This window comes from Pempheris klunzingeri, chromosome 9 (assembly GCF_042242105.1).
Source record: "Pempheris klunzingeri isolate RE-2024b chromosome 9, fPemKlu1.hap1, whole genome shotgun sequence".
Classification (NCBI taxonomy): domain Eukaryota; kingdom Metazoa; phylum Chordata; class Actinopteri; order Acropomatiformes; family Pempheridae; genus Pempheris; species Pempheris klunzingeri.
The window spans coordinates 20,302,381-20,329,931 of record NC_092020.1 but is presented as its reverse complement, the minus strand read 5'-3'; the positions used below and the strand labels follow the sequence as shown (position 1 = coordinate 20,329,931).

Below are 27,551 nucleotides of genomic sequence, written 5' to 3'. Positions count from 1 at the left end.
AAGATTAAAACCCTACATTCTCGGTAGCCTTGCCAGGTAGACTTCTGACCTTATTTTACGGCCCCTCATTCTGGGTAAGAAGAGTGTTATAAACATATATTTCTCCTTGTCAAAAACCAACCCATCCCGTTTGTACAGCCAACCATCTATCCCCTAATAGGAATATTAGAAGTCCTTTTTGGTTTTCCTGCAATATAACAGCATAATGGAACTTTAGCCTTTGCTACTGAGTAAAAAAATCCCAAAAGTTTGCTTTTTAGGACAAATGCATTTGAATGAATGTCCGGTGCTTTTGTTTTTCTGTGAGGACTGCCTCACATGATTTCTTCCCTGTAATCCCACCTGAGGCTGCAAATAGTCAACAAGGCAATAACCAGAGGTTGAGACCTCCCTGCACTTCCCTCTCTCTCTCTCTCTCGCCTTTTTTCCTAGAAAGAACTAAATCCCGCTGTGACCTTGCTCTGCTCAATTCACCCCCAGGTTACACCTCACCGAGCTGTAAAAAAACTAAAATAAAAAACTATAAGTGTCCGTCTATCCGTCTTGTAGGTAGAAAAGAAGCATGCAAAGATACAGAGAGGAAATGGAGGTGGAGTGGAGATATTTTGGAAATGTGGGGAGGAGAGAAGGGCAAGAGGAAAAAGAGAAGAGGAGAAGGAGACAGATTGGCAAAGGAAGAAGACAATGGAGGGAGAGTAGGAATAAAGAGATTAATACAGGTAGGAGAAATGGAAGATGAGAAAAGAGGTGAGGAAAAGGCGTGGGATAAGCAGGAGAAGAGGGACTACTTTGTGTCGTCAAATGGGGGGGAAAAAAGTGACTCGAAGCAGAAAGATGGGGAAATGACAGGGAGGCAGAAGATAAAGAGGAAAGAAAAGGAGAAGAAGGAGGTCACATTTATCGCTGAATCCATAAAAACCCCGTCAATGTAAAGATGGGGGCAGACGGAGGGCAAGAGAGGAGGAGGGGGAAAAAGAGGCAGAGGGTCTCAGTAAAGGATTCTAGTATATCAATATGAAAGGGGGGTCTTAAGTGATTTTGTCAATAAGATGTTCTTCTGCTGGCCTTGACTCACAGCTGCCGCTCTGATTCCTTCTGAGGTCGTTTTTATCCCTTAACCAGCAGAAGATAAATGATACCTTTCACCAAGAGAAAGCGAGGAGGTCAAACCATTTTACTGCTTATAACATACATATAAAACCCGTGACTGCCATTTCGCTTTTATGCCCACATCTCAGCAGTGGACAGTCTGTTCTCCGAGCTGCTGAGAAAAATGCTGCTACATGAAAATGATCACCTATTCTCTAGAGCAGCTGTGTTTTGCAAATAAAGATCGTAAAGGATAATGCCATTTTATTAATTTAGTAGCTTAGCGTCTATTGATATGATAACAGCGTCAAGTTAAGCCAACACACGTGTTGAGATCAAGTTACGTTTCATCATCCTGTTATATATTTGAATTCTTGCTTCTGGAAAAGCAATCTACAGAATGCATGACTCATGTTATGCATTAAACACAGAAAGCGACGATGACAATGGAGAGCTTACTGTGTGTGCTTGTGTGACACAGAAAGAGAGAATATGTCAGTCTTATATATGAGATTACCCAGGGTACATGGTGTACATTACAAACTCTGTGGCTGTGGTGGAAATGATTCAGAATGCACACACAAACACACAAACACGCTGCCGCATGTGTATGTGTGCTGCATGATGTACGCTGGCGTTTTTGTACCGACACCCACACAGGCAAACACAAAACTGTACACACTTGCACAAAAGCACTTTTCACACATGCACTCACTCATGCTCTCACACAAACACACAGCTGGCGTCAGCAGAGTAGACAGATGCCTGGTGACAGGGCTGCAGTGCACTGGATTAATACACTTAGTGTTCCACATGTCAAACTGCATCACTACAATCATGAACATTTTAGGCCTCTCTCTCTCTCTCTCTCTCTCTCTCTCTCTCTCTCCAAACAGTCTCTCTCTCTGATTACTTCTACCACAGCCAGCTGTCGAGTCATCCAGCCATCCAGTCAACCAGTCGGTCACCCAGCAAACTGGCAAACATCAAGCTGACGTCCCACAAGCACCCATCCACCCATGCGCTTACAAAAAAATGCCAACCGACCTGCCATCCATGCACATAACTACCCAGCGAGCCAATGCACCAAGACATTAGCTGGCAAACACGGGGAACTAGTCAGCAAACGATCAGCCTCACTTCCAGTCAGACTGATAAATACAAGCTAAATAGCTAAGAACTATCAACTCACACAGTTAATCAGTCAGTAAAGCGAGTTCCCAACGTGCAACTGTGCTAGATTACCAGGAAGCCAACCAGTGAAACATCAAGCAGCTACTCAGGGTAGCCATGGTTACAGCCCTGACATACTCCAAAATGGACACAAATAGCAGTGCATACATACACAGGGTAATTCTATAAATACTACAGTGGGTGGCAGTGTAATATATTTGAAACACACGAAGAGAGGAAGTGATCCACACGCAAATATTCTTTCGATTGGATTCAATTAAATTTAGCAAAAATATCGTAAAAGTTGTTCCCCTCTCCCCTTTTTGAATGTCAAACACTTCATTTTCTGCATTCTGGTGACTTTTTATGCACCAGTTTGAGCCTTTGCAACACACACTATTGAGTGCTTTGCCACAAAAGATTCTGAATATTTCGCCAGAAAAGATTCAATGTTTTGTATGAGTTCATAGTTCATATTCATATTTTGGCCTGGTTATTAGAGGCATGTGAAAATGTGCCCAGACCTGGACTGACTTTACCAAAACCATCAAGGAGTCAGGTTGCTGACCTTTACAGCCAGTGCCCCACCCTGCTTAACAGCAAAACCGCCAGTCACTGATAGAAATCAGCCAGCTCATTGCCGAGCTGTTAGGCAGCCACTACTTTGCTAGCCAGCCAGTTGTAAAGGAGCAAGCAAAGCAGAGAGAGAGGGCTAAGTGACCTACAAAGACAGCCCCTCGGCTGTCAACCAAAAAGCCAAATAGCCACACACATATAGGCCATTTCCTGTATGTGATCTTACCACCCTGTGGCCTGCAGCTTCCTATAATCTGAATTTGAAGAACCTGTAAATCTGTCATGCTAGGCTCTACCTTGCATTCGTGTTTGGGATATAAAAGGCAGCACTACTTTAGATGTATGTTGCACATGGAAAAACGCTGTCATCTTCATGCATTGTTGGACGACGACACAGGCAACAATTGAATAAGTCACATATTGATTTTTTTGAATGCGTATCTAATGTGGGCAGCAAAAAGTGGAGACTAAAGCAAAACCCATGGTAAAGGCTATGGCTAGCTAAGTTACTATAGTGAAATGGACCTAATTACAAGCAACTGTCCAACCCAACCAGTTTTCCTGTGAACAGGCAGTTAGCCCATGACTCCCATAATACCCACCGAGTTCTATATTGTTTATATTGTCCTGTTCATTCCTTCTACTGTGCATAGAGAGTCAAGTTTCACCAAGTCAAATTCCTTGTTTGCCTGTTCAAACTTGATCAATAATGTTGATTTGATTTGATTTTGATTCTATTCTGACAGACGAGGAGCCGACATACCAGTTTGAGAGCCAATGAGCTGGTCATTCAGCAGTTGAAGGTCAAGTCCATAAGAGGCCTGACACACGGAAAATGCTGCTGCCATGAAAAAGTTGTCATGTTTATAGGTCATGGGTCATCACACAGCACTTGTGTGCATATGTGTTGGTGCATTTATCTCCCTGCTGGTATGGGCACAGACATGCTGATGTGTGCATGCAGACGCGCAGATAGGAGGTGTTGAGGAAGCCCAAGGTCAAGCAGGGAGCAAACACTCACAGTAGTGCATTCATGCCATTTTTAGGATCCCCTGGCTGCTGTTTATGGCCACCACTCGCCTGTTACCTGAGGTGGTATTTACTTTGGCTACCTGCCTAAGGGCCACCAATGCCCTGATAATATACTCATGTACTGGACCTCCAGTGATTACTAAGACACCTTGGCTCAAACTGCCTTGTACACATCACAGAAAATCTTTGTTTTATCAGTAAACAACAGCAGGCTTGAGTTTGGGGAAGTTGTTTTATGACCGAGAGATTGCTGGGTTGAATACCAAGGTCAACGCTTCCTTCCTCCCTCAGCATCTATTCTTGAGTTGCCCTTGAACAGACATGGAATCCAAGACTGCTTCGGCATAGCTGTTAAGTGCCCACTGTACTGTCCTAGTGCACTGAGTAGTAATAAAACTCCATCTTTATCGCACATTTCACATTTCATGGGAAAGCAGCTGAGGGCTCTTTACAAGCAGCACTACTTCTGTGAGATACAGAAGGGTAAGGATGAGGCAGAGAAAACAGCCAAAAGCCAAAAAATACAATGATTGTCAAAAGAAACAAAATGAGTCAACAGAAACTGCTTTACAGCTTTGCAGCAGTGTATTTGCTTAATACCACTGCTGTATCAGGCAGAGTCCTCATAAAGCTCCCTGAAATGCACTATGATGTGACCAGACTATAAAAATTGAACAACCCTTAAAAATGTTTCTTACTGTGCAATGCCGTAGATTGAGCCTTTATTCCCGGTGTTGCTGGGTCATGGTCGACCTATTTAAAATCGAATCAAGCATTTTCAGACTGTGGATTTACAGCATAGGTCTCATCATAAAATTTACATAAAAGTCTTTCCTTCTTGTGGCCTTGAATGTATCTTTAGATGCCAGAATCACGTGTATAAAAATGCATGTTAATGTATTTTTCCCCTCACTGATAAGTGAAAACTTGTGTGAATATACTGTATATTAGTGGGGATCAACCCTTCATCAATAAACTCTCATTCAAATCTTCACTTCAAGTCCCTCCCAGCGTTAAAGCTGCTATATATGACATTCAGAACTACTAGATATCGGCCACACCTCCCCTCCTTCCTTTGTTTTCTCAGCTAGGTGCTCTGTCCCTTGAACACACGGCCAGATAAACAATAGGGTCAAGTTACCCCTCTGTGAACAATGTCATCAATGTACAGGGTAAGTGCAGTAGGCAAGCAATAGAGTGTACATCTTGGCTATTATTTTGCTGGTTGGAATATTGATTTTTACAGTATAGAGTTATTTTAGTAACATTAGTAATGCATTCTGCTGAGTGATCTAAATCCATGTAATGTAATAATTAGATTGCTAGCTATCCTGTTAACGGGACTCATGCACTACAGTCAAGCATGGCTGGGCCAGCTGTATGTTCATTATTGGTCGACATTGTATCACATACATGAAAACAACCAAGCAGAAACCATGTTACGGTAGGGGGGGGCAGCACGGTGGTGCAGTGGTTTGCACTGTTGCCTCACAGCAAGAGGGTTCCAGGCTGGAATCTGCTTGCCGGCAGGTTTGCGGTTTTAACCTTGAACCTTGAATCTCTCTGTGTGGAGTTTGCATGTTCTCCCCATGCTTGTGTTGGTTCTCTCCGAGTACTCCGGCTTCCTCCCACAGTCCAAAGACATGCAGGTTAGGTTAAAGGGTGACTCTAAATTGCCCGTAGGTTTGAGTGTGAGCATGAATGGTTTTCTGTCTCTATGTGTCGGACCTGTGATTGGCTGGCGACCAGTCCATGATGTACCCTGCCTCTTGCCCAATGTCAGCTGGGATTGGCTCCAGCCGCCCCCCCCCAGCGACCCTTAAGGATAAGTGGTATAGACAATGGATGGATGGATGGATGGATGAATTACTGTAGGGGGTAGTGATTGTGTGGTCATCATGTTTTGCTCATTTTTTAACAAGGAACCTGAGAAAATACATGGAGTAGAAGACTGTCTGGAAAATCACATGTATGTTACCGTGGTTACATAGTAAATATATACAATATAATCTTGGAAGTGGATGTTTAGTCAGCACCAGAGTTTGATTTACGCTAGACGCTACACTAAATGGGGATCAGGAGGTGAAGAATGCCGGGGAAATTAATAAATTAGACATCAGCCGTGCCCTTTTGGAATCGTAAACAACATGTTTTCTCCAACTGATGTAACACACACCTCTGACCCATGATATGTGTTGTAGCTAGGAGGATGTAGCTGGTTGGATATGAAATTGGGGCAGCATGGTGGTGCGGTAGTTAGCATTGTTGCTTCACAGCAAAGAAAATTCCGGGTTCAAATCCAGCTTCCTGTGTGGAGTTCTCCCCTTGCTTGCCAGGCTTCAGCTTCCTCCCACAGTTAGGTTAATTGGTGACTCTAAATTGTGTGCGTGTGAATGGTTGTCTGTCTCTATAGGTGTCAGCCCTGTGATTGACTGGTGACCGCCTCTTGCCCAAAGTCAGCTAGGATTGGCTCTACCACCCCCCATACATTTGTGTCCACACAGCAGAGTGGAAGGTAAGTCTCGTCTTTTAAAGATGCAATGGTCAAAAGACTGGCAAAAGATTGCATCAGAATTTCATTTAGGTGAATAATTTGAACCCACTGATGGCAAACGTTCCTGGGATAGTTTATCTTGATGAGACAGGTGGCTGGAGCCCCTTTAACCCACCTCTTTAAACACATTTCACCTTTTTAAAGAATGTTGTCAGATTGACGCCAGTCAGCACAGTCAGTGTGTCAGCATTTCCTGTCTGCTAACACCTGGTTTCAGCACCACACGGTCGCACTTTCTCAGACAAAATGCCGCTCAGCAAAACAACACTGGCTTAAAATATTGTCAACTTTTTCTTTCATTCTCTGAGAGGAAAAAAAAAAACTTTTCTCCTGGATTTTTACAAAGATTAATTTATAACCTCAGAATCAGCAGTTACTCTCTGGAGTCTTTCCCTATTCCTCTCACTCTGAAGTGTCTTAGTTTCCAGTGAGGAATTTGTTTATTGGCTGTGATGATGATGGAGCTGTAAACTCCTGTTATAGCGTGACTGTAATCCTGAGCTGGATCTCAAAGCGTTTAAAGCTAAGCCTGTTCCTTACAGTAGGCTTTTTGGAATGAGTCTGTGCCACATGCTTCCGCTGGCTGCCGGCCAAGTGGACGCACTCACACATACACACACACACACACACACACACAGACACATCAATACATGTAGGCATGCGACCCCAGACAGATTGAAATAGATATATTTTAAGCACCTTAGCACATGCTAGCAGACACGCCATTTTGTGAATGTAAACAAGTGCTTCCGCCAAAATCACGTTCCTGTTATGAAAGTTATAGTAGTAGTAACAAAACTGTTACACATTACACACACAGATGATTCAAAATGCTTTACATCATATTACGTAAAAGGACATTAAATTGCAAACTAATAATACATTTAAAAAGAAAAGTAACTTCTGTAAGAAATTAAAGCTGCTAAGAACGTCAAAAAACCTTAAAGCTGCTATAATCAATATTTTTGCAATAACAATGCATCAAATGACAATACGAAAGAGGTCGCTTGTGGTGATTAACCTACAGAGAATTATCACCCAATCTGCAGCTCTTCTCGGGTTTACAGACCTTCATAGAGAATTTCAGCTCATTGTTTATCTGTCAGGCTCACAGCTTTTGTTGTTTTGGTTCACCCAAACACTCTCACAGCATTGATGTCGGCTGCAGCAGGCAGCTGTTTTCAGAGGAGAAGCTTTAAAAATCCTCAGCACATTTTGCACACAGCACAGTATAATCTTAAAATATAAGATTAAAATGTCAGATTTTATATGTTTCTATAAGTTCACATCTTTTTTCTGCTGCGCCAGTGGCCAAAAAAAATCTGCATTTACCTAAAACACTAAAAAAAATCTATGTATGTTGCCTGTATGCATTATTTATTAAGAGTTTAACATTATAACCTTTGTCAGGCTGTGAAGATGCCCTGTGATCAGATGAAATGTATTCTGACATCTGATTCATAATTAAATGTTGCTAAATCTTGACTGATGCAGGTGAAGTTTTCAGGGCTTTGAAGACATCCCATGCATGCACATAGACTGCTTTCTTAGGAGCACGTTTCCTCTGAATCTGTTTAACGACCTGTAGATGTAAAGACACACATCGATGATTGCTGTTCCAGAGTCTGTTATAATAAGGCTTACATGTCAACAGTCACACAGACTTACACTCTGTCACTAAACAACAAACCTGTTTACAGTGTAAGCAGCCAACACAAAGGATTTCAACCCAAACCCAAACAGTGCTGAGCCTGCTAGGGGAGATGGTGATCTAATCAGAGACCATGGGAAGCAGCACTGCAATATTGACTCAACAATTTACCGTTAAGAGTTATTTTTACCCAGCTAAATCCATGACAGAACAAGGAAATGCCACACAATGGCACCTACTACTGTCAGGTTGTATTTAAAGTGAAAAAAGCACCTGCTTTTTGGCTGCCACACTTTTTAGTTATTTCACTCCCTCTCAGAATCCTTTGCACCTTCATTGCTTTGCTACTATTTTGTCGCTGAGCACTCAATGCAGAGAAATCAGAATTGGTTTAACAGACTGCCAAGGTGCTGAGACCTCAGACCTCATTGGTTTCCCATCTCGGTTGTGAAGGATATTTTACAATTGCACTCACTGTAAGTCGGGCTGTATATTAGTGCCAGCAAAACCACAAACTGTAAATATGACCCTTGGAAAGAAGCCAAGTGTCGCTGCATGCACTGCTAAATTCTGCTGAAATTACAACACCGATACGTGTGGTCTGAATGGAGCAAAGATTATTTCTTTATTTGTGAAATAATGGTTTTAAATCAGAAGAATTAGGTCATATGACTGAAATTGAGCATTTAAGTGAAATGTTGATGCAGAGACCTGGTTCTGCAGCGTACCCGTGTTTCTCTCTACACCTGCAGTCTCTTGCTCTGATTCTTTGATGTGCTCTCCACCTGCTAATTATGTGTCTGGAAAACAGCACAAACAGGTTGGAGCTGAGCAGACTGATGGGAACATACCATGTTTTACTGGTGCTGTAATCGTCTTGTTGTGTGTAGGATTTGTTAGACAAAGGTTTTTCATGTTGTGTAAGTATAACACATATAACATAACATCATCTACTGTGCAGTGTTGTGTGCTCTGTTATGTTATTTCAGCACTTTTTAACCCAAGACGACACTGTAGGCCCACAGTATGATGTCTTGAGTGTGAAAAATCTATGTGATATATTGCCTTTACACTGGCGTAAGTGATACACCAGGACCCAACAGTCTTGGTTTTCAGCCTGGTAAGTGTATTTTTGTTTAAGCAGGAAAAACACAGCAAGCCTGCTGGCTGATATTTGCAAGCTAGCTAACTAAGTATTATCTTACAAAAAAGGTACAGCCCTGCCCCCTAGAAATTACTTTATATGTAATTATTTTGCAATTGGAAATACATTTTGAGGGAAATATAGCCAAATGCTGACTGAATTATGTGCTTTATCAACGCATCGAGGAAATGTTAGTTAATGTGTCTGGCAAAGCTCGCATGTTTTCTGCCAAAGTAAGTGAAACGACGATCTTTCCCTAATCTTAACTGCTTAAAGTGCTTTTGTTGCCTTAAACTTGATCACAGAGAAGAGTCTGGATGTAAACTGTGGACCATCCACCTCGACAACCTCCCTGTGAGACCACAGGGGTTCATAAATGTAGTGTTTTATTCTCTCAGAAACATTGTCTGTGTCCACACAGAGATTATGTTTGTCCATAAAACGTAATTAGGAAGGCGAATTAGTATAATATAATTATAAAAACGTAATTTCTGAGGGACAGGGTTGGTTCGGTAATATAGCAAGATAACAGTTGTAGGCTGGGCTGTTTCTTTAGATTGTGTCTGCTAATACTACATGATAAGCTCATCCTGTTTGTATTTATTCTATTGTTACATGCGTTTAGCGATGATATCATGGGCATTGATTTAAAACTACAAACCACGATGAAAATTGGGATGAAAGCTTTTTTCTGGAGCTTTCAATTCTCTGCTTTTTATAGTAGAAGTTGGAAGAGGCAGACTGAAATCAGGATGCTCCTGGCACGAGGTCTGACGATGTGTAGACGGTGTGTTTCTTATTATTATGTATTGTCTTTTAGATGTAGTGGAGGGCCTTTGGCAGGCCAGCTGCACATTCTCATAAAGACCTCTTTAGTATGAGGCCATAATATCTGTCCAAGTGAGTACGCTACTATAAAGGGTTTGTATGAAATAAATATAAAGATCATTAATGTGACAGCTGCACTGAATGAACCAGGCACATAGTCCAGTGGCAGAGAGTGTATTGGGAGTGCATGTCAAGTTTCTGTTTCTGTTTTTCCCTAGGGAACCCTGCAGTCATCACAGATACACAGGACGTATTTATGCAAAGTTAATGTCATCATAATATGCAGTATTGTTATCCAGCACAGAAACAGTTGCTGTGGAAACATCATACCAGGAATATTTTGGTTCCCGTGTTTCCAATCCCATGGTTTTCCATATAATATCAGCAGATACCAGACTACACAAACATTTCCTTGCTTGGTAGGCCTTCAACTCAGGAGTTTGCTCCCTCTGTTCTCTGTGTTTGAGAGTGAGTATGTGTTTTCAGTGTCTCGACACTGACGGATGAGCTTGTTCAGGACCAGACCAACTTGGAGAGTTGGTAAAACGTAGTAGTCTGACAAACTATCCACCATCTTTCTATCTATCTGATTGTTTTTGTTTGAGATAGTGCTACCGTCATCCCCCTTTCTACCCTTTTTACACGTGCTGTGCCCAGATGTCACCACTAGGGGCGTGTGGGGAGTTGTAAATCCCCATCCTTAACAGACTGCTAAATGCCAATATTCATCTGAAAACATCTCTCAAAGTGTCATAAACATGTTGATGAAACCATAGCTCATTGAGTGAATGTTTGGAGGAAGTTACAAACATTTACACAAGCAGGTCGATCGCCATTCATAATTTGTAACACGGTTCGACTCATGAGTCGGTTAGTGGGTCAGTGTAGGCAACTAGATGTAGTCTGATTGATTATGCTGGACTTTTACTGTAGACTGAGTCTTTGTGTTATTGTAACAGGCTTTTCCCAAAATGTCAAACTATTCCTTTAATACAACAGTTTTGGCGTTCTTTTTACTTTTGACCAAGCCAGGTGGTCACTTTCCTTTGGCTTCCATAGTTTGTGCTAAGCTGAGCTGAACCCATCAGTTAAAGACTCCCAGTTTGTCTATATGTGTTTATGTGAGTGTTGTGTGGTCGAAAGAGAGAGACAAGAGACTGCAACTGTTTTTGTCCCTCAAGGATGTTTGTCCAGATTACTTTATGGAGGCTTTGGTAGAGGAAGTCCATCAGATAAACCTTTCATTTCATTAAGTCCAGATTGGATGATGTCAATTGATGTGAACTGGTCTGGACTGGATACACTGGTCACCTATACCAGTATAGGTGATATATATAGTAATGCACATATTCATTAGTATTTGTATTTCAATTTGATTTGAAATCAGGCTAAAATGTATCTGATTTCACATCAGTTGCAAGTAATAACTTAGGTAACAATTTCCAAAAACTGGTTGAAGTATGTTATCTATAATGGCATATGGTATGCTATCTTCGGTAATGCACTTTTTCTTTTTGCATTTTTTTTCTTTATTTCTTCACCTCTTCTCTCATATTTTCCCCTCTCCTCTCCTTATTTCTTTATTTATCCTATCCCATCCATGTACTTTCCTATCTTCTAGTCTTGACTCTTTGCCTCACTGTCTATTTTTTCTCTCCAAACTCCCCGCCTCGCCTCGCCTCCTAACTTCTCATCTCTTCTCGCTGTGTACAGACACATCCTTGCAGTTTTTCTTATATTCCTTCAACACCAAGGATGTTTGCCCCTAATAAACCGCATGCATCCCATCTATCACATGTTGGGTATTTACGAGTATCTGTATGTGTATGTCCACATGTGCGTTAATGTGTATGTGTGTACGGTTCATCCATACATCAAGCCTGCATGCATGGATGGACCTGCAACATGCCAGGATTTATACCAGAGTCACTAGATTGCAGTCTCACACATTTTCTTTCATTCATTGTATGTGAATTGTATGTGTATGTGTGTGTGTGTGTGTGTGTGTGTGTGTGTGTGTGTGTGTGTGTGTGTGTTTGTGCATGGTAACAGCTCGCTCTCCTCTTAGACTGAATTCATGCTGCTCCACTCTGGTTGTCTATTAAACATGAGTCGGTATCTGGCTGCCAAGCTGCTGCCAGCTGCAGCCACGCTGTGTTTGGTGATGAGGTGATTTGGAGTTCAGAGGAGTGAAAAATTATTTTTTTGGCATATTCTGTTGAAATAGCAAAAATAAGCAACATGAACTGATTTTACTTCAGGGCTTCACACTCTCTACTGGCTGTGGTTTCTGTTTGAAATGCAATCAAATCACAAATTTGCCTAATGTGAGTATAGTTTGTCATCTGACTAATGTTCACCTGAATACTAAGAACCAGCCCTACACTAGTTAGCTCTACAAATATATTATAACTTAAAGGGTTATTTTGGTTTATTACTTTTGTAGTCCGTCATTCCTATGGAGAATGAAAACATTGTACTCTCCAAGCTAATTTCTTTGATGTGGGGACATCATCAGATTATCATACAAGTTGTTAACACACTCCCACAGTATCAAAACTCTAAAAAGTAAAAAAGTCTAAAGGCAAAATTATTACCTAGTCTGTCCCTTGTGAACTTCCACCCCAGTTTAGGAGCAAGGTTCTGGCTTAACTTTGATGTACACAGTTTAATGAGGGATGATTACCAACATTTTGGATACACTCATTTTGGTTTTTACCACAAAATAAAGTGGTTTAGATGATGAACGGATGGCTTGTTTTTAACCTGTCTAATTGTCTCACTGCTCATGTTTCTTGACCCATTGGACTTTGTTGTAGCAATGTTGCCTTGTTACCACAACTTGATGTTATCATATGTTATCATAACTGAGAGAAACGAGGGCCAAAATAAAACCCATGTTGTGATAAACCAGAAATGTCCTTCAAATAACTTGTTGAATTTAGCACTTATTTTGCTCTTAAAGGTCCAATATTCTGCTCATCTCCAAGTTCCTACTTGTATTTTGAAGTCCTCTTAGAATAGATTTACATGGTTTCATGTTTAAAAAACATATTGGCAGCTGGCATAAGTGAGGAAAAAACAATGGTGGACTCAGGAGGAGGGCTGAGGAGGTCACATGATCAACAGATTCCCTTATGACATTACAAAGGGAGCCAAATGTAAACTGTATCTGTTTACTGTTGTAAACTGTGTTTTCACACACACTTACTGAAAAGTGTAGCATGAGAAAAAGAGAGAGGGTAGTCTTTTCTTGTAGTTTGGTGGTCTATAAGCAAACAAGAGATACAAATTTATGTTGAAAAGACATAAAAAAAAAAAAAAGTACATCGTCCATAATATGGGACAACACAAAATATGGGACAATTTATTTAAGTACAAATATTTTTTACATTTTGTTTGACAATTTCAAAGTATGCCAACAATGTAAAAAAAAACTCTATTATAAGTAAAAATCCCTTTATATAAAGTTCTACTGAAATAAAAGTAGTAAAAAGAAGTGAAGTAAAAGGCTATAGAATAATATTAAAAATATTTTCTTTGGGCTGTTTCTTTGTATAGTCACAAAAGTTTGGGAAAAGCCCATTAAATCATTTGACTGATTTGATAAGTTCCAGATATATTTTCTTCTGCATAAGATCTTAACCTAAAAAATAACCAGTCACTGCAGCTGTCAAATTAATGCAGTGGAGTAAAAAGTACAATATCTCCCTGTGAAATATAATGGAATAGGAGTATAAAGTAGCATAAAATGGTCTATATTCAACTAAAGTACAAGTGCCTCAAAAATGTACAGTACTTAATGTATTTGTACTTGGTTACTTTCCACCACTCTCATTAATGTAAAATTTGCATACTTTTATTTCAAAAAACAGAAATTGAACAGTCACAACTGTTAGGCCCTGTTGTGAGGTTGTAAATAGGCAGAGAGTGAGGCGGTGTAGTGTTTTCACCACAGAAGAATACACACACACACACACACACACACACATTCAAAAACACAAAAACACACAAGAAATGTGAACACTTTCCAGTGACATCACACTTGTTGGTGTGTAAAACAACAGATAAGGGTGTGGTGTGTGTGTGTGTATGTGTGTGTGTATTGCCCTACTTCCACAATGATCAATATTGTTACAAATTAGACTTCAGGGCCTAAACTGGATGGTGACCCTGGTTCAATATACATGTATCTCTATATACATACTGTACATGCTCAAATGGAGCTTTGTGCATGTGTGTTTATGGTTAAATGAGGGTTATATGTGTGTTCTTCTGTGTATGCATGTATGTGGATGTGTGTGTGTGTGTGTGTGTGTGTGTGTCTGGTCCAAGGGTTGAATGCATATGGTATATGACTTGAGTCAAGTGTGTGCAGACATTTGTGTGTTACGGTGTTGAATATGTGAACTGGATTCATTTTTGTTGTCTTATCAGGTTAAACTCTGAGCTGAAACACTGATTGTTTATCAGTGCTGAAAGTTGAAAATTAACCAAAGAACCTTAACAAATTATTATTAAATGAAGTTCTTCACTTACAGAAAAGTCATTACACGGTTACATTTTATTTGTTAAGCAGATGTGAATGCCTCCTTTGCAGTTTTCAAATTTGAAATCAGTATCATTTTTAGTGCCCGAGCACCAAGCGGTGCGAGGACCCTATTGAAACTGCGTGGGGGAAAAATGTGCAAGGGAGGAAAACGGGCCAGTACCCAAGAACCAAGAGGTGTACGGACCTCATAGGCCTCGAGCAGGTAGGCCTCGAAAAAATACGTGAGATGAAAAAAAACAGGAGACCAGGGGGCTAAAAAACATAGTTGAAATGCAAGGAATTATTCTTCTTCTTCTTTTTTAGGCAAATGAATTGCATTTTTGGGGGCCTAAACATGCATGAAAAGTCATGAAAGTTTGCAGAAAATTCAGTCACATATTACATACATACACACATACATACATACATATTTCATAGGTTTCGCAAATGGGTGTGACAAAATGGCTCTGTAGTGCCACCTAAACTCAGCCCCGGAACTGCGTTTTATGTACATGTTCAGGGTTAGGGTTCATATATCTCTTCAAGACGAACACAAAAAGTCTCTTGGAGCAATGATCTAAACCCAACAGGAAGTCGGCCATATTGGATTTTTCACGCATTTTTGGCGATTTACAGGGGACGTAAATGAACGAACTAGTCCGAGGGGGTTCCAGCGATCGACTTCAAACTTGGTCAGCTGGTAGAGAAGGCATCAACGATGAAAAGTTATTAAAGGTCTCTACAGAATTTGAACGGTTTGGGCGTGGCGAGCTGTCAAAGTTCAGTGTCTCGCCATGACTCGCCATGAAACAGGAAGTTGTTAATAACTTGACTGTACGTGATCCAATCAGCACCAAACTTGACATGTCTGATGAGAGTCCCGCCCTGAAGACGTCTACATGTCAATATTCATTCACAGTCACAGCGCCACCTGGTGGTGACAGGAAATGCTATGTTTTACATTATGATGGCTCAAGACCAGCCAGTTGATCAGATCCACTTCAAATTTGGTCAGGGAAGCCTCAAGATGTTGATGTTGGTCTGGAGCGAACACCGTTAGTCTCCGTCAAAAGCTGTTGCCATGACGACCAGGCGATTTCGATAATAAATTTTCCTTCGCCATGAGCATTAAAAGTGCTGTAACTCCACTGTACAAGGTGCTATCTTCACTAAATTTATACCGTTTGATGACTGTCCGGCTCTGCTATAACTTCAGCGTACATTATCCAATCTCTTTCAAACTTGTCACGCTTAATAAGAGTCCCAACCTGAAGACATCTAGATGCCAATTAGTGACCACAGTCATTGCGCCACCTGGTGGCAACAGGAAGTAACACGTCTACGTCAGATTTTTTTTTTTTTATTGCATTGCCCTGAAAATGCAGGTTTTACTGAAAACGGTCCATGTCACAGCCATAAAGTGCAGACCAGTGGACATAAGAGAGTCTCCTGAACACGTAGATGTAATCTAAGGTCTCTATCTGGTGAAATGAGCGCAAGAGAAGTGTTTCTCTCTCCCTCCTCTGTCATTTTAACATGGCAGTCAATGAGGCATTCGGTCGGTGCTCCCGTCGCTCCGAGGCTCGTGGGACACGCTGCATGCGTTTCTGTGTGTTGTGAGTCACATGACTGCGTGTCCAAAGACTTAAGCTACATTTTGAGTGATAAACTGTGACTGTGGGTGAAACGGTTCGGCCAAACCAGCGAGTTAAGGACAAAAGTTTCATGTGATTTTTCCGCTCCTCCACACTCTAGCGATGACGTCACCCACTCTAGCGCGGCCACATACACACTCATGTAAAATGAGAAGAAGTTTAAAAAATTTTTTAAAGACGACTGTGATGAAGTGGTGAATGGCACAAAGGAAGTAGAGGTATGTGCTGAAAGAGGGAGAGATGATGAACGTTTTAAAGCTTCAATGGAGTTTCTAGCTAAAAGCATGAAGGAGCTGTGAGGGCTAGAAGTCGGGTGAAGAAATGGGAATGTTGAAAATTTTTCACATTCATTTCTATGAGGAAATAAATAAATCGGACATTTTTAAAGTTTCGGATATGAAAAGTCATAGCAGAGCCACTTCCAGAGCTCTCAGAAACTCCTAAAGGACTCCTGCAACCATTGACATATACACAAGATATCTTGAGATATCTTGTCTTGAGATATTTCTATGTGATGAACAATACTGGAAAAACTATTTTTCAAACAAAAACAAGTTTGTAAGTAACCAGAATGTTGGCTGAGGGTGTCACTGATGACCTCAGAGGCTTCCAGAATGTTGAATCGATATAAATAGAGACGGAACCCAAACTGAGCCGAGGGAGATAGACAGAGAGAGATACACGTTGACCACACATCCGAGACACACCACCGTTCGAAGAACACTTCAACAACCATTGAAAACCCGTTACAACTGCGATTGGTTCCATTAAGAAGATCAATGAAAGCCAACAGCAGTCCAGTCGAGGCAATGCTGCCTGCGGGTCTCACCTGGGGAGAGATCATGGAGTTGGAGGACGAAAAACAGGAGTTACTAGCTACACTACCTGATGATGGCAGCAGCGCTGTCGAAAATATGGATTGGTCCGATGGATGCAAGAGAGATTGGTCCGATGGATGCAAGAGAGCCTCATGAAAACACCCAGAGGGAGCAGCCACCTCAAAACAACGGGGATGGCCAGCAACCTCAAATCAACGGGGATGGCCAACCACCTCAAAACCACCGGGGTGGCGGCCGACCTCAAAACCACCGGGGTGGCCAGTCATCTCAGTACTACTGGGATTCCCAGTCATCTCAATACTACTGGGATTCCCGGTCATCTCAAAACCACCAGGGTGGCCAGTCATCTCAAAACCACCAGGGTGGCCAGTCATCTCAAAACCACCGGGGTGGCCAGCCACCTCAAAACCACCAGGGTGGCCAGCCACCTCAAAGCCACAAGGGTGGCCAGCCACCTCAAAGCCACAAGGGTGGCCAGCAACCTCAAAACCACCAGGGTGGCCAGTCATCTCAAAACCACCAGGGTGGCCAGTCATCTCAGAACCACCAGGGTGGCCAGTCATCTCCATACTACTGGGGGAGGAATCCACCTCTGCACCAGCATCTGCAGAAAGCCCTAACCGACCTTCACTATGAAAGAGGTTTGAGACGTAGGGAGCAGCAAACTTCTTACAATGAGAAGTACATGCGTGAGGAAGCAGAGTGGAAACTGAAGCAGCAGCAGAGCTTGAGGTTCGATCTAGACAAGGAGGTGGTGAGGCTCAAACAGGAAATCAAGAGTCTCTCCTCCACAGCCCTCGCAGCCAAACCCCTGGACGGGTCGAGCAACAACAAAGACGACCTGATCAAAGATCTCACAGATCAAGTCCAAGCTGAAAGGCAGAGAGCTGACCTCCTGAAAAAAGAACTGGAGGAACTCAGGCTTGAGTTTAATGAGAGAGTCACCAAAGTCCTGAGCCTGGAAGAAAGGCTGAAAGGCGAAAGAGACTCTCTGTTGGTCTTCAAACTAAAGACGCATGAACTGCAGAAACAAGTTGATACCTACAAAAACCCAATGATGCTCCAGGTGTGTGAGCAGATTGGAAAACCCCCCATTTCAAAGGTAAACAACTTGATCACAACTGACCTCCATGCACCACAGAACACTTCTGTCGCAGAGGAGGTTGCCCTTCCGGAGGAGTCCCAGGTCGCTCCACTGGAGGAGGCCCAAGTTACCGAAGAGGTCGCCGCAAAGGAGGAGGCCCAAGTTACCAAGGAGGTCGCCCCACTGGAGGAGGCCCAAGTCGCAGAAGAGGTCGCTCCACTTGAGGAGGCCCAAGTCACCGAGGAGGTCGCCCCACCTGAGGAGGCCCAAGTCACAGAAGAGGTCGCCCCACTGGAGGAGGCCCAAGTCGCAGAAGAGGTCGCTCCACTTGAGGAGGCCCAAGTCACCGAGGAGGTCGCCCCACCTGAGGAGACCCAAGTCACCGAAGAGGTCGCCCCAAAGGAGGGAGGGCCAAGTCACAGAAGAGGTCGCCCCAAAGGAGGAGGCCCAAGTCACCGAGGAGGTCGCCCCACTGGAGGAGGCCCAAGTCACCGAAGAGGTCGCCCCACTGGAGGAGACCCAAGTCACTGAAGAGGTCGCCCCAAAGGAGGAGGCCCAAGTCACCGAAGAGGTCGCCCCAAAGAAGGAGGCCCAAGTCACCGAAGAGGTCGCCCGAATGGAGGTGACCCAAGTCAACAAGGAGGTCGCCCCAAAGGAGGAGGCCCAAGTCCCCGAAGAGGTCGCCCCAAAGGAGGAGGCCCAAGTCAACAAGGAGGTTTTCCCACTTGAAGTGGCTCAGGTCCCTGATGAGGTCGCCCCACGGGGGGAGGGCCAGGTCACTGACGACGTCGGCCCACTGGGGGAGGGCCAAGTCACTGATGAGGTCGCCCCACTGGGGGAGGCCCAAGTCACCGGCCAGCCATCTTTGTGGAGGCGCTTCAAGAAAGCTCTAACACCGAAACACTGCCGCCAGTACAAGAACAAGAAGCAGAAAAATAAGGAGGCGTGAAACAAGACACAGAGGTTCAGTTTCATGTCCTGACAGACGGGAGCGATCCAGCGGTCAGGATCTGATCTGTTCCTCTGTGTTTAAACTGGTTTTCTCCAGGTGCTCCGGTTTATCCAACATACAAAAAATTAATAAAAGGAGGTAGTTAACCTGCTGAAGAGTTGGACATGTGTTGCCTACAATTCTACAATTCCTTCTTATTCCATTACTGTATTATTGGCATAAACAGATTCACTGTCAAAAAATGCAGAAAATGACTTGTTGTTATTGTCTTATAACACATTTTGATGACAAATACAGTACATTGTGTTTCCTCTGACTGCTTCACAATAAAATAGACCACATTTAGGCAGCTGAATGCTTGTCATATGAACTAGCAGCAGTTAGAAACGTTTGCAGTAGCAGGAAATACATCTCCGAGCTGTGGGAGAGTGAGCACTAGACAGTGAAGGTGACAGCAATGAGATCTATTTAATAAAGTTGTATTTCATGCATCTTTCCTGAGAATCCTTTGTGAACAGGTAGGTGACACCATAGAGATGTTACATGCCTCTCTGCAGCCCTTCACAGGTTAGTAGTAGAGTTAGTGGTGCCTAGGACATAAAGTATGGATTAACCACAGACTACAGAAACATAATTACAAAATATAGAAGAAAAGTTGAATGATTTTAGGGAAAAAAAGATGGTAATATCTGAACACAAAGATGATTCAATTCACTTAAAAGCCCAGGCTGAAGAAAGTACCTTGAAGTATGAGAGTTTCAGCGTACTGACAACAGCAAACAGCAAAATGTGAAATGAAATGCTAAAAAAGTCATGGAATGACAGAGGAGAAGAAATAAAAGCAGAAGGTGTTAAAGCTCATGTCTTCTTGTGTTTCTTGTTGTCAAGAGGACTGCAATGCTGATGATTAGTGACACATTCAGGGTCAAAGGTTACAGTGACTGACAGCTCAGGCCAGGCGTGTGAACAGCCTCCGGCCTGACAGCCATGACAGACAGGTGGAGAGACGACCGGTGGGCGACTGGCTGGATGTCAGGATCAAAGACTAAAACTGGCAGGTGTTGGTCACTACAGTTATTATTAGTACAATAGTTGCAGTGTCCATAATAGTACCACTACTGCTCCACAGTAGCAGCAGTAGTTGTAGTAGTAGGAATAAAAGTACTAGTAGTGGTCTAGTACTGTAGGAGTTATGCCTCTTGTAGCTCAGGCACAGGTAGTAGTTGAGTTAAAGGTTGCAATACTTGTCGTAGCATTGAAGCTGTTGCAGCGGTGGAACTTATAACTGTCATTACATCAACAGCATGACTAATAGCAGCAGCAGTGGAAGTAGCTGCTCTACGTGGTGGTAGTATTAGCTGCAGTAACAGAAATGGCAGTATACCTGGAGCAGTTGTACTAGTAGTTGAGGTGGTAGCAGCAGCAGAAGTTGTAAAAATGATACCTTTAATGCCTTTAATAATGGTATTAGTAGCAGTTTTAATGGTAGTAAGTGCAATAGTAGTATTGCTGATTGGAGGAGTAATTGTAGTAGTGGTATGACAGTACAAGTCTGTTAGTAGTAGTTGTTATAGTGGGATTAGTGGTAGTTAAAGCAGTAGTATTGGTAGTAGTCATAGTGGGAGTAGTAGTGGTACAGGACTATTTACTATTTAGTACACCAGAAGTAGGAGCCTTTGTGGTAGTACTGAGGGAGTAGTGGAAGTAGGAGCACATTAATAATACCAGTCATATTAGTAGTAGCAGCATTTGTAGTAACAGTAGAAGTAACAGCATTAGTATTGGTAAAGTGATATCAGTGGTATTGATAATAGTGGAGATGCTGTAGTAGTAGTGGTGGTTGTAGTAGTAGTAGTAGTAGTAGTAGTAGTAGTAGTAGTAGTAGTTTCAGTAGTATTAAATGGAAACAAAGCGGACAGTCTGTCAGTCTGTTAATCTGTAGAATTCCTGCGGTGGTCAGATGTTAAACCTTGTGTCCTTGTGTTTTTAACCAGATGATGATGCCCTAATCCCACATCTGAAATCTCCAACACACACACACACACACACACACACACACAGTAGCCATAACTCATTTCATGAATCCAGATAACCTTTGACATGTAGTTGTTGTCAGTATGTCAGTTTTTTATGCACATACTGTCTGCCTCTCTATTTCTCTGTCTCCCTTTAATAACCGCTCTGTGGTAAAATTACAGTCACTCACATTCGTAAAAACAGCTTTTGTTTATATCTGTAAAGCATCATTTATCATCATTTATATCTTTCATAAGCATGAATTATTTTGTTTCCTTAAAAAGGCATCTTAACACTAACCTTTTAAACATGATTTTAAGTAGTAGTTAAGTGTGTAATATTGCATATTATGTTTGAATGGAGCCAAAAAAAACCATTTTGTCCAAATATGTCATTTGCAGTGATACAAATTCTTCAGTATCTATCATATGTATTGAAATAACTACTTTACAGTATGTATGTGTGTGTGTTTGTGTGTTAGACCTATATTACTTGAATGCAGTTAATGAGTAAACCACCTCTCTCTCTCTCTCTCTCTCTCTCTCTCTCTCTCTCTCTCTCTCACATGCACACACACACACACACGCGCACACACACTATTGACCTCCATGACTCCCGGTCGCCCTTCATGCCTTCACTGTTGTATGTCCCTCACCCATCGTACTGCTGATATGCTTACTGCAGCACTCTGTTTCCTTAAAGGCAAACCATTAACAGTAACACAGCATCATGACACGGTATTTTCCTGATAACCAAGCTACACCTCGTTAAAGCCACAGCACGCACACACACACACACATAAATGAATGACATTGTCAAAAGATCAAGTGTGGTCTTGATAAAGAGCTGCGATTGACCTGAATCGCTTTTAAACAAGGATCAAAGTCACCCTGAAACAGCCAAAGGAGGCTAGATTTTTTTTCTTCCTTTCGTCCTTTTTATTCATTCATTTTATTCACATATTTGATTTATTGTATAAAGGAAGTGTGATGCGTTACCTGTCAACAATAAAGCAAATGGAAGATGCAGGACAATAAAGGCGAAATCAATGGATGCTGCAACATTAATTATGAGAATAATAATCATGTCAGCGTATGTTGTCAATGCTACATTTCTTTAGATAGCCTTTTCTATTTTGTATTATATATAATTGTATTCTATGGCAAAAAGTATGTCGTTACTTTAACAAAGTATATGGACCCATATGTCATTCCAAAACCACAGGCAGTAATGTGCGGCTAAAACAGCCTCCAATCTTCTGGTTTCAGGTTTTCCACCAGATTTTGGAACATGGCTGCAGGGATTTACCCATTCAGCCACAAGAGCATTAGTGAGGTCCAATACTGATGTTGGGTGAAAAGGCCTGGTTCACAGTTGTTCATCCCAAAGGTGATGGCTGGGGCTGAGGTCATGGCCCCGTTCAGGCTGGTCACACTCTTCCACATCGAATGGGAAAACCATTTCTTTATGGATCTGGCTTTCTATACGGGCGTCATTGTCATGTTGAAGCACAATCAGTCCCCCAAACTGGTTTAGGATAAATAAAAAAAACTGTCCGACAAAAGCACAGAAAAGCACAGCGACACAGTCTACATTTCAATAATTTTGATTGCAAATGTTGAAGCCTTGATTCCTGCTGTCACAGTAGCTTTTTGTTGAGTCTGGATTTGCTTGCACTGAGAGTTTCTGTCATGTGACCAGCTCTGTGCGAGAATGTGTGTGGATAGTGGGGTCGTCTAGTGGCTACCAGAAGAGTTATTGATGCCAGTAACCTTCAGGCCCTGAAATGACGGCAGTCTTCTCAATAATAGATTGGACTGCTCTTGTGGGGAAAACTGTCTGTGTGTGCGTGTGTGTGTGTGTGTGTGTGTGTGCATAAGTATCAGGGTGTGTTTGCTGATGTCTGTGATAGAGAGTCAAGGAAAATGACTCTTTATAAGCACATTTGTGAATGTGTGTGTGCGTCTACCTACTTATATTTTGCCTGGGAGTTCATGGCTACCATGCGCATGCTTAATATGTTTCTCTCCATAGGAGGTGCAGAGAAATTGAAGGTGCAGGGAGAGGCGATGAGGACGTGAGGAGGGGGATGCAGAAGAGATAAGGAGGAGCAGAGTATGAATTAAGAATGGTGCTCAGGTAAATAACGCTGTGCAGACAAAGCTGCTTTCTGCTGAGGACAGGGGCCTCATTTATAAAACCGTGCATAAGCTCCATACTGGCGTGCAGTGAAACATATTTAAATTTATGAAACTGTGCACACTCACATCTGCAAACAGTATTCCCTGTATAAATCAGTCAACCTGGAAAAATGCACACGTGGCTCAGCCTCATATCCCGCCCTCCACACACCCATATTCAACCATAAATGGTCAACAAAGGCACCTCATAAATATTGGTGCTTTGAAATGAGCCTGCTGATCAATGGTTCCGTCTGGTTGGTCTGTGTAATGCTGGACCCAGTTCAGCACATAGATCCAAGAAAACCGTCGAAATGGGCTCATTAGCAAAGCATCAGAGCATCAGAGTTTATTTCCAGAGCATAACTGGATTATGTCCCCAATCCATATATGCAGGTGGTGAAGATGTGCTCGGTGAGGTCTCTGGATAAGGCACCGTGCGTGTGGAGCACCAGGGCGCCTAACAGTAAAGTTATGGTATCATGCAGTTATTTAGACACCAAAGCTATGAAAGCTGAGAGCAGATTTGTTCTGCAATTCTTTATTGCAGATCTTTATGGAGATTAGACTGGTAAATAGCAGCTTTCAATGACCAAATAAAGTGAGTTTCCTTTGAAGGGTGTCTAGACTCAACCTGGGAGGCAGGAATAGGCACTTGAACATCCAGAAGGAGCCAGTTGAGATGCTTCGAGCATCTGTTTCAGATACCTCCTTCAGTAGATGTCTGTCTGTTGGGGTTTGGTATTCTACGCACATCAACCTGGGAAGATACCCTGAGGTGGGCCCAGAAATACTGAAAGAATAATATATCCCAGCTGACATCTGAGTGCTCTTGGACATCCCAAAAGGTGAAGGAGGTAGCTAAGGAAAAGAGTAATAAACAGCAGAAAATGGATGGATGGAATGTGTGATCAGAGAGTGCCATCTTTGATTTTCTTCTCTACGTCCTGTAGGTATCTCAGAGGGTCTTAAAGTCGATTTTTAACTTGCAGGTATTAATGAAGCAGAGTGTTTTATCAAAACAAAGCAAAACACAGCTGCTTGTTTTTATCCTAAGGAACTTGAGATCCTCATTTTTAATTTTTTTTTTCATCATGTAAACGATTTGCTGAAAGGCAACTTTTGGGAGGAAAAGCTCTCTCAGTATTTCTCAACAGAAGAAATGAATACAATTTTGCGCTAGTGTTCATCTCTGTCGCTGTCAGTCTGAATTGGGCGTCGGAGGAGCGGAAAGGTAAAAGCAGGTGACAGGAAACTGAGGTGAAGGAAAAGAGATGGATGTGGAGGTGAGGAGCAAATGTATTAGTCATCTCAGATTTACAGTGAAGTTTTATTTAGGTGAGCAGCACCAGCATCTAAACTGTGCTGAGCGACTCTACAGCTGAAACTCCAGAGTGAGAGACAGATGAGGAGACATATGAAATATTTAGTGTAATAAAGTTGAGCTGAAATGGAAAGGAATTTACAAGGGGGAGGATATACGCAAAGAGACAGAGGCTTCGAAGCTGGAAATCGTGTGTGGAGGAGCATTTTTAAACCCAAAGGAATCTATTTTGAATCCTCCAAGATGTTCCCAGCAATGTCAGATCCAACAAACTATGAAACAGTTTTCATTTATCCATCATTTTGTCGATAACATATCAGAAATAATGACAGAGTGCCATCTCAAATCATTATAGCCCAAAGATGTTTCGACTTATTTATTATTACATTTTCTATTTACAATGATATAAACCAAGCAGCACATTCTTAGAGAGAGACAGATTGAGTGAGAAAGTTAGAAAACAAGAAAGGTAAGCTTAGTTATTGTGAAGGAGGGTGGACACAGGAGATTTGTGTGTGCTGGTGTGTGTGTGTGTGTGTGTATGATTCGCTTTTCAGACTACATGGTTCAGACATCTCTGTGTGCCTTTCATGCCTGAAATATGAACTCACACTGTTTTGAATCAACAGCGGCGTGAGACTGGAGAGGACGCAGAGCAGAGGCTGCGCATTTGTTTGTGTGTGCATGCAGTATTACTGCAGCTCACACAAACACAGTTTGCAGTAGTACTGAGTAATACTATAACTCTGTCTCTCATTACCAATGCAGGATTTTATACACACACACGCACATGAACAAACACACAGAGGATTTTATTTTGGCCTCAGAATTCCAACACTGTCATTAAAAATTGAGTAGTTTATTTTTGCAATAGCTCAAGGAATGATGAACTGTACAACTAACATTTGTGTTTTTCACTTAAATTTTCTAATTTCACATTGAAGTTTTTCATTTCATCTTAAAGTTGAAATTCCCAAATTTCCAATGCATTTTCTATTTGACTAATTCGCTGTATAAGCACTGTAATGTCATTCAAGTGATCTGTAAAAGCAAATGTGAGAATAACTGTGGTAAGACCATCATCATCCGATTGGCTGGTTCAGTCTCCCAGGAGCCAAACAAGAAGTGCACCCTCCTTAGATTGACAGGTGTGTTTACAGCAGCCAATCGGAGCCAAGGTCAGATGGTGAGCTGGGTAGCTAGGGAAACAGAAATTGTAGTTTGCTCACTAAGTGGGGATGTGTGTGTGTGTGTGTGTGTGTGTGTGTGTGTGTGTGTGAGAGAGAGAGAGAGAGAGAGATAGAAAGAGAGAGAGAGAGGTGCTAAGAGTGTCGTCACAATTTCCAAAGCATGCTGTCTTTCAGTTTCATTTTAAGATCACTGAAGTGTCTGACCTCTCACATTGATCCACCTGCCACTACACACACACACACACACACACACACACACACACACACACACACACTAGTTCAAAGCCAATTTAAAACATCTGAATAGAGATTTAAAAAAGGCACTGAGGCTATTCCAGCTCTTTGGAGGCCACCAGCAACAACTGGTCAGCAGATCTGTGTGTGAACAGGAATGTATGAGAAGACAAGGTCAGCAATGCATGAGGGGGCCAGGGCCGCCTGTGCCCTTAAAGCAAGCAGTAAAACTTTAACATTGATTCTAAAGGCTTGGGCAGGGTGACCATAATGTGGGAACTGTGCTATGATTGTGACTTCCTTTTTTTTTTATGTGCCAACAGCCATGTTGGGTTGCCCTCTGAAAAAGGGCAGTATCATAAATGGGAAAATACACCATAAAACCGTTTTAGGCCATAAGTACAAACATTAAAATTTATCTTTAAATGAACAAAATAGAATAGAATAAAATAGAAAAAAAGGCACCACAGTGCATAGGCCAAACCACAATCATTAAAAAAATACTGCCGCGCTAAAAAAAACTAATTTGCAGTTAAGGGTATTTTAAGTGTTATTTAAAAAAAAATCTTTTATTGTTTTTTTTTTTGTTACAATAAATGTTAAATAGCTCTGCATTCCATCACCCATCACTGAAATAGTGTGTGGTCAATAACATGGGTCCACTGTGCAGTAAACATTTCTTTTTTACACACAGAGTGTACACTTTCTGGTATGCAGTTCCCACTTATTTCAATCAGGAGACAAATTTCCACACGGAGGACGTCCTCCCTGCACACGAACAGGCAGGCAAGACTGCTGAAGAAAAAAACAAGACAAAAAAGTCATGTAAACCAACTGATTATGTCGATGGTGCCTTTGATTGCAGGAAAAGGTTTTGAAGGGGTTGAAGCTATGTTCTACTCATGCAGTAGCTTTATGGAAGTTTGTTAGCCAGCTAGTTGTGTTTTTGGTTTTTACACCGTTATCTAGTTTAAATCTGCCTAAACACTTGTCATTCACGGTGCACTTTGCTGTGTACTAACAGCAAGTTTGTTGTTAGCTACTTGGCTAATATTAGCTGTAATTATATGTGATTCAAAAATCAGTAAATCTAACTTTACAGCCAAAATACAGTGAACCTTTGGCTTTGGTCCCAAACTGCCAACAAGACCAATAAAAACCAAGTTTTCTGCTTTGACAATATTGATCCCATTCAGGGAAACCAAATTGTCACAGCAGGAAAGAGGAACTGCAAAAATAGATGCACTGGAACTAGAATACTGCAAACGCTATGAGCATCTATTTTATACAAAGTTAAGCATGAAAAGTAAATCAAACAGAGGCACAATACAATACAAAATACAACTGAAGCTATGTCAAGTACATTTCCTTCATCATAAAACAAGTATTCTAAATCCAGCCAGTGAAACCATCGACAGGACTGTGTGTCGTGTCACAGTTGTGCATGTGTGTGTATGTGTACTAAAACAAAACAGTGACCGACTCGTAGAAAAACAGCT

General features: G+C 41.9%; 1 protein-coding gene across 1 annotated transcript; it reads left to right on the top strand.

The window, feature by feature from the left end:
- The first annotated feature begins 5,459 nt into the window (after positions 1-5,459).
- LOC139206824 (serine-aspartate repeat-containing protein I-like) lies at positions 5,460-19,105 on the top strand. The gene is made up of 3 exons (XM_070836422.1): positions 5,460-5,519; positions 18,214-18,546; positions 18,704-19,105. The coding sequence occupies exons 1-3, from the start codon at positions 5,460-5,462 to the stop codon at positions 19,103-19,105; spliced, it is 795 nt and encodes a 264-aa protein (XP_070692523.1).
- The last annotated feature ends 8,446 nt before the right edge of the window (positions 19,106-27,551 follow it).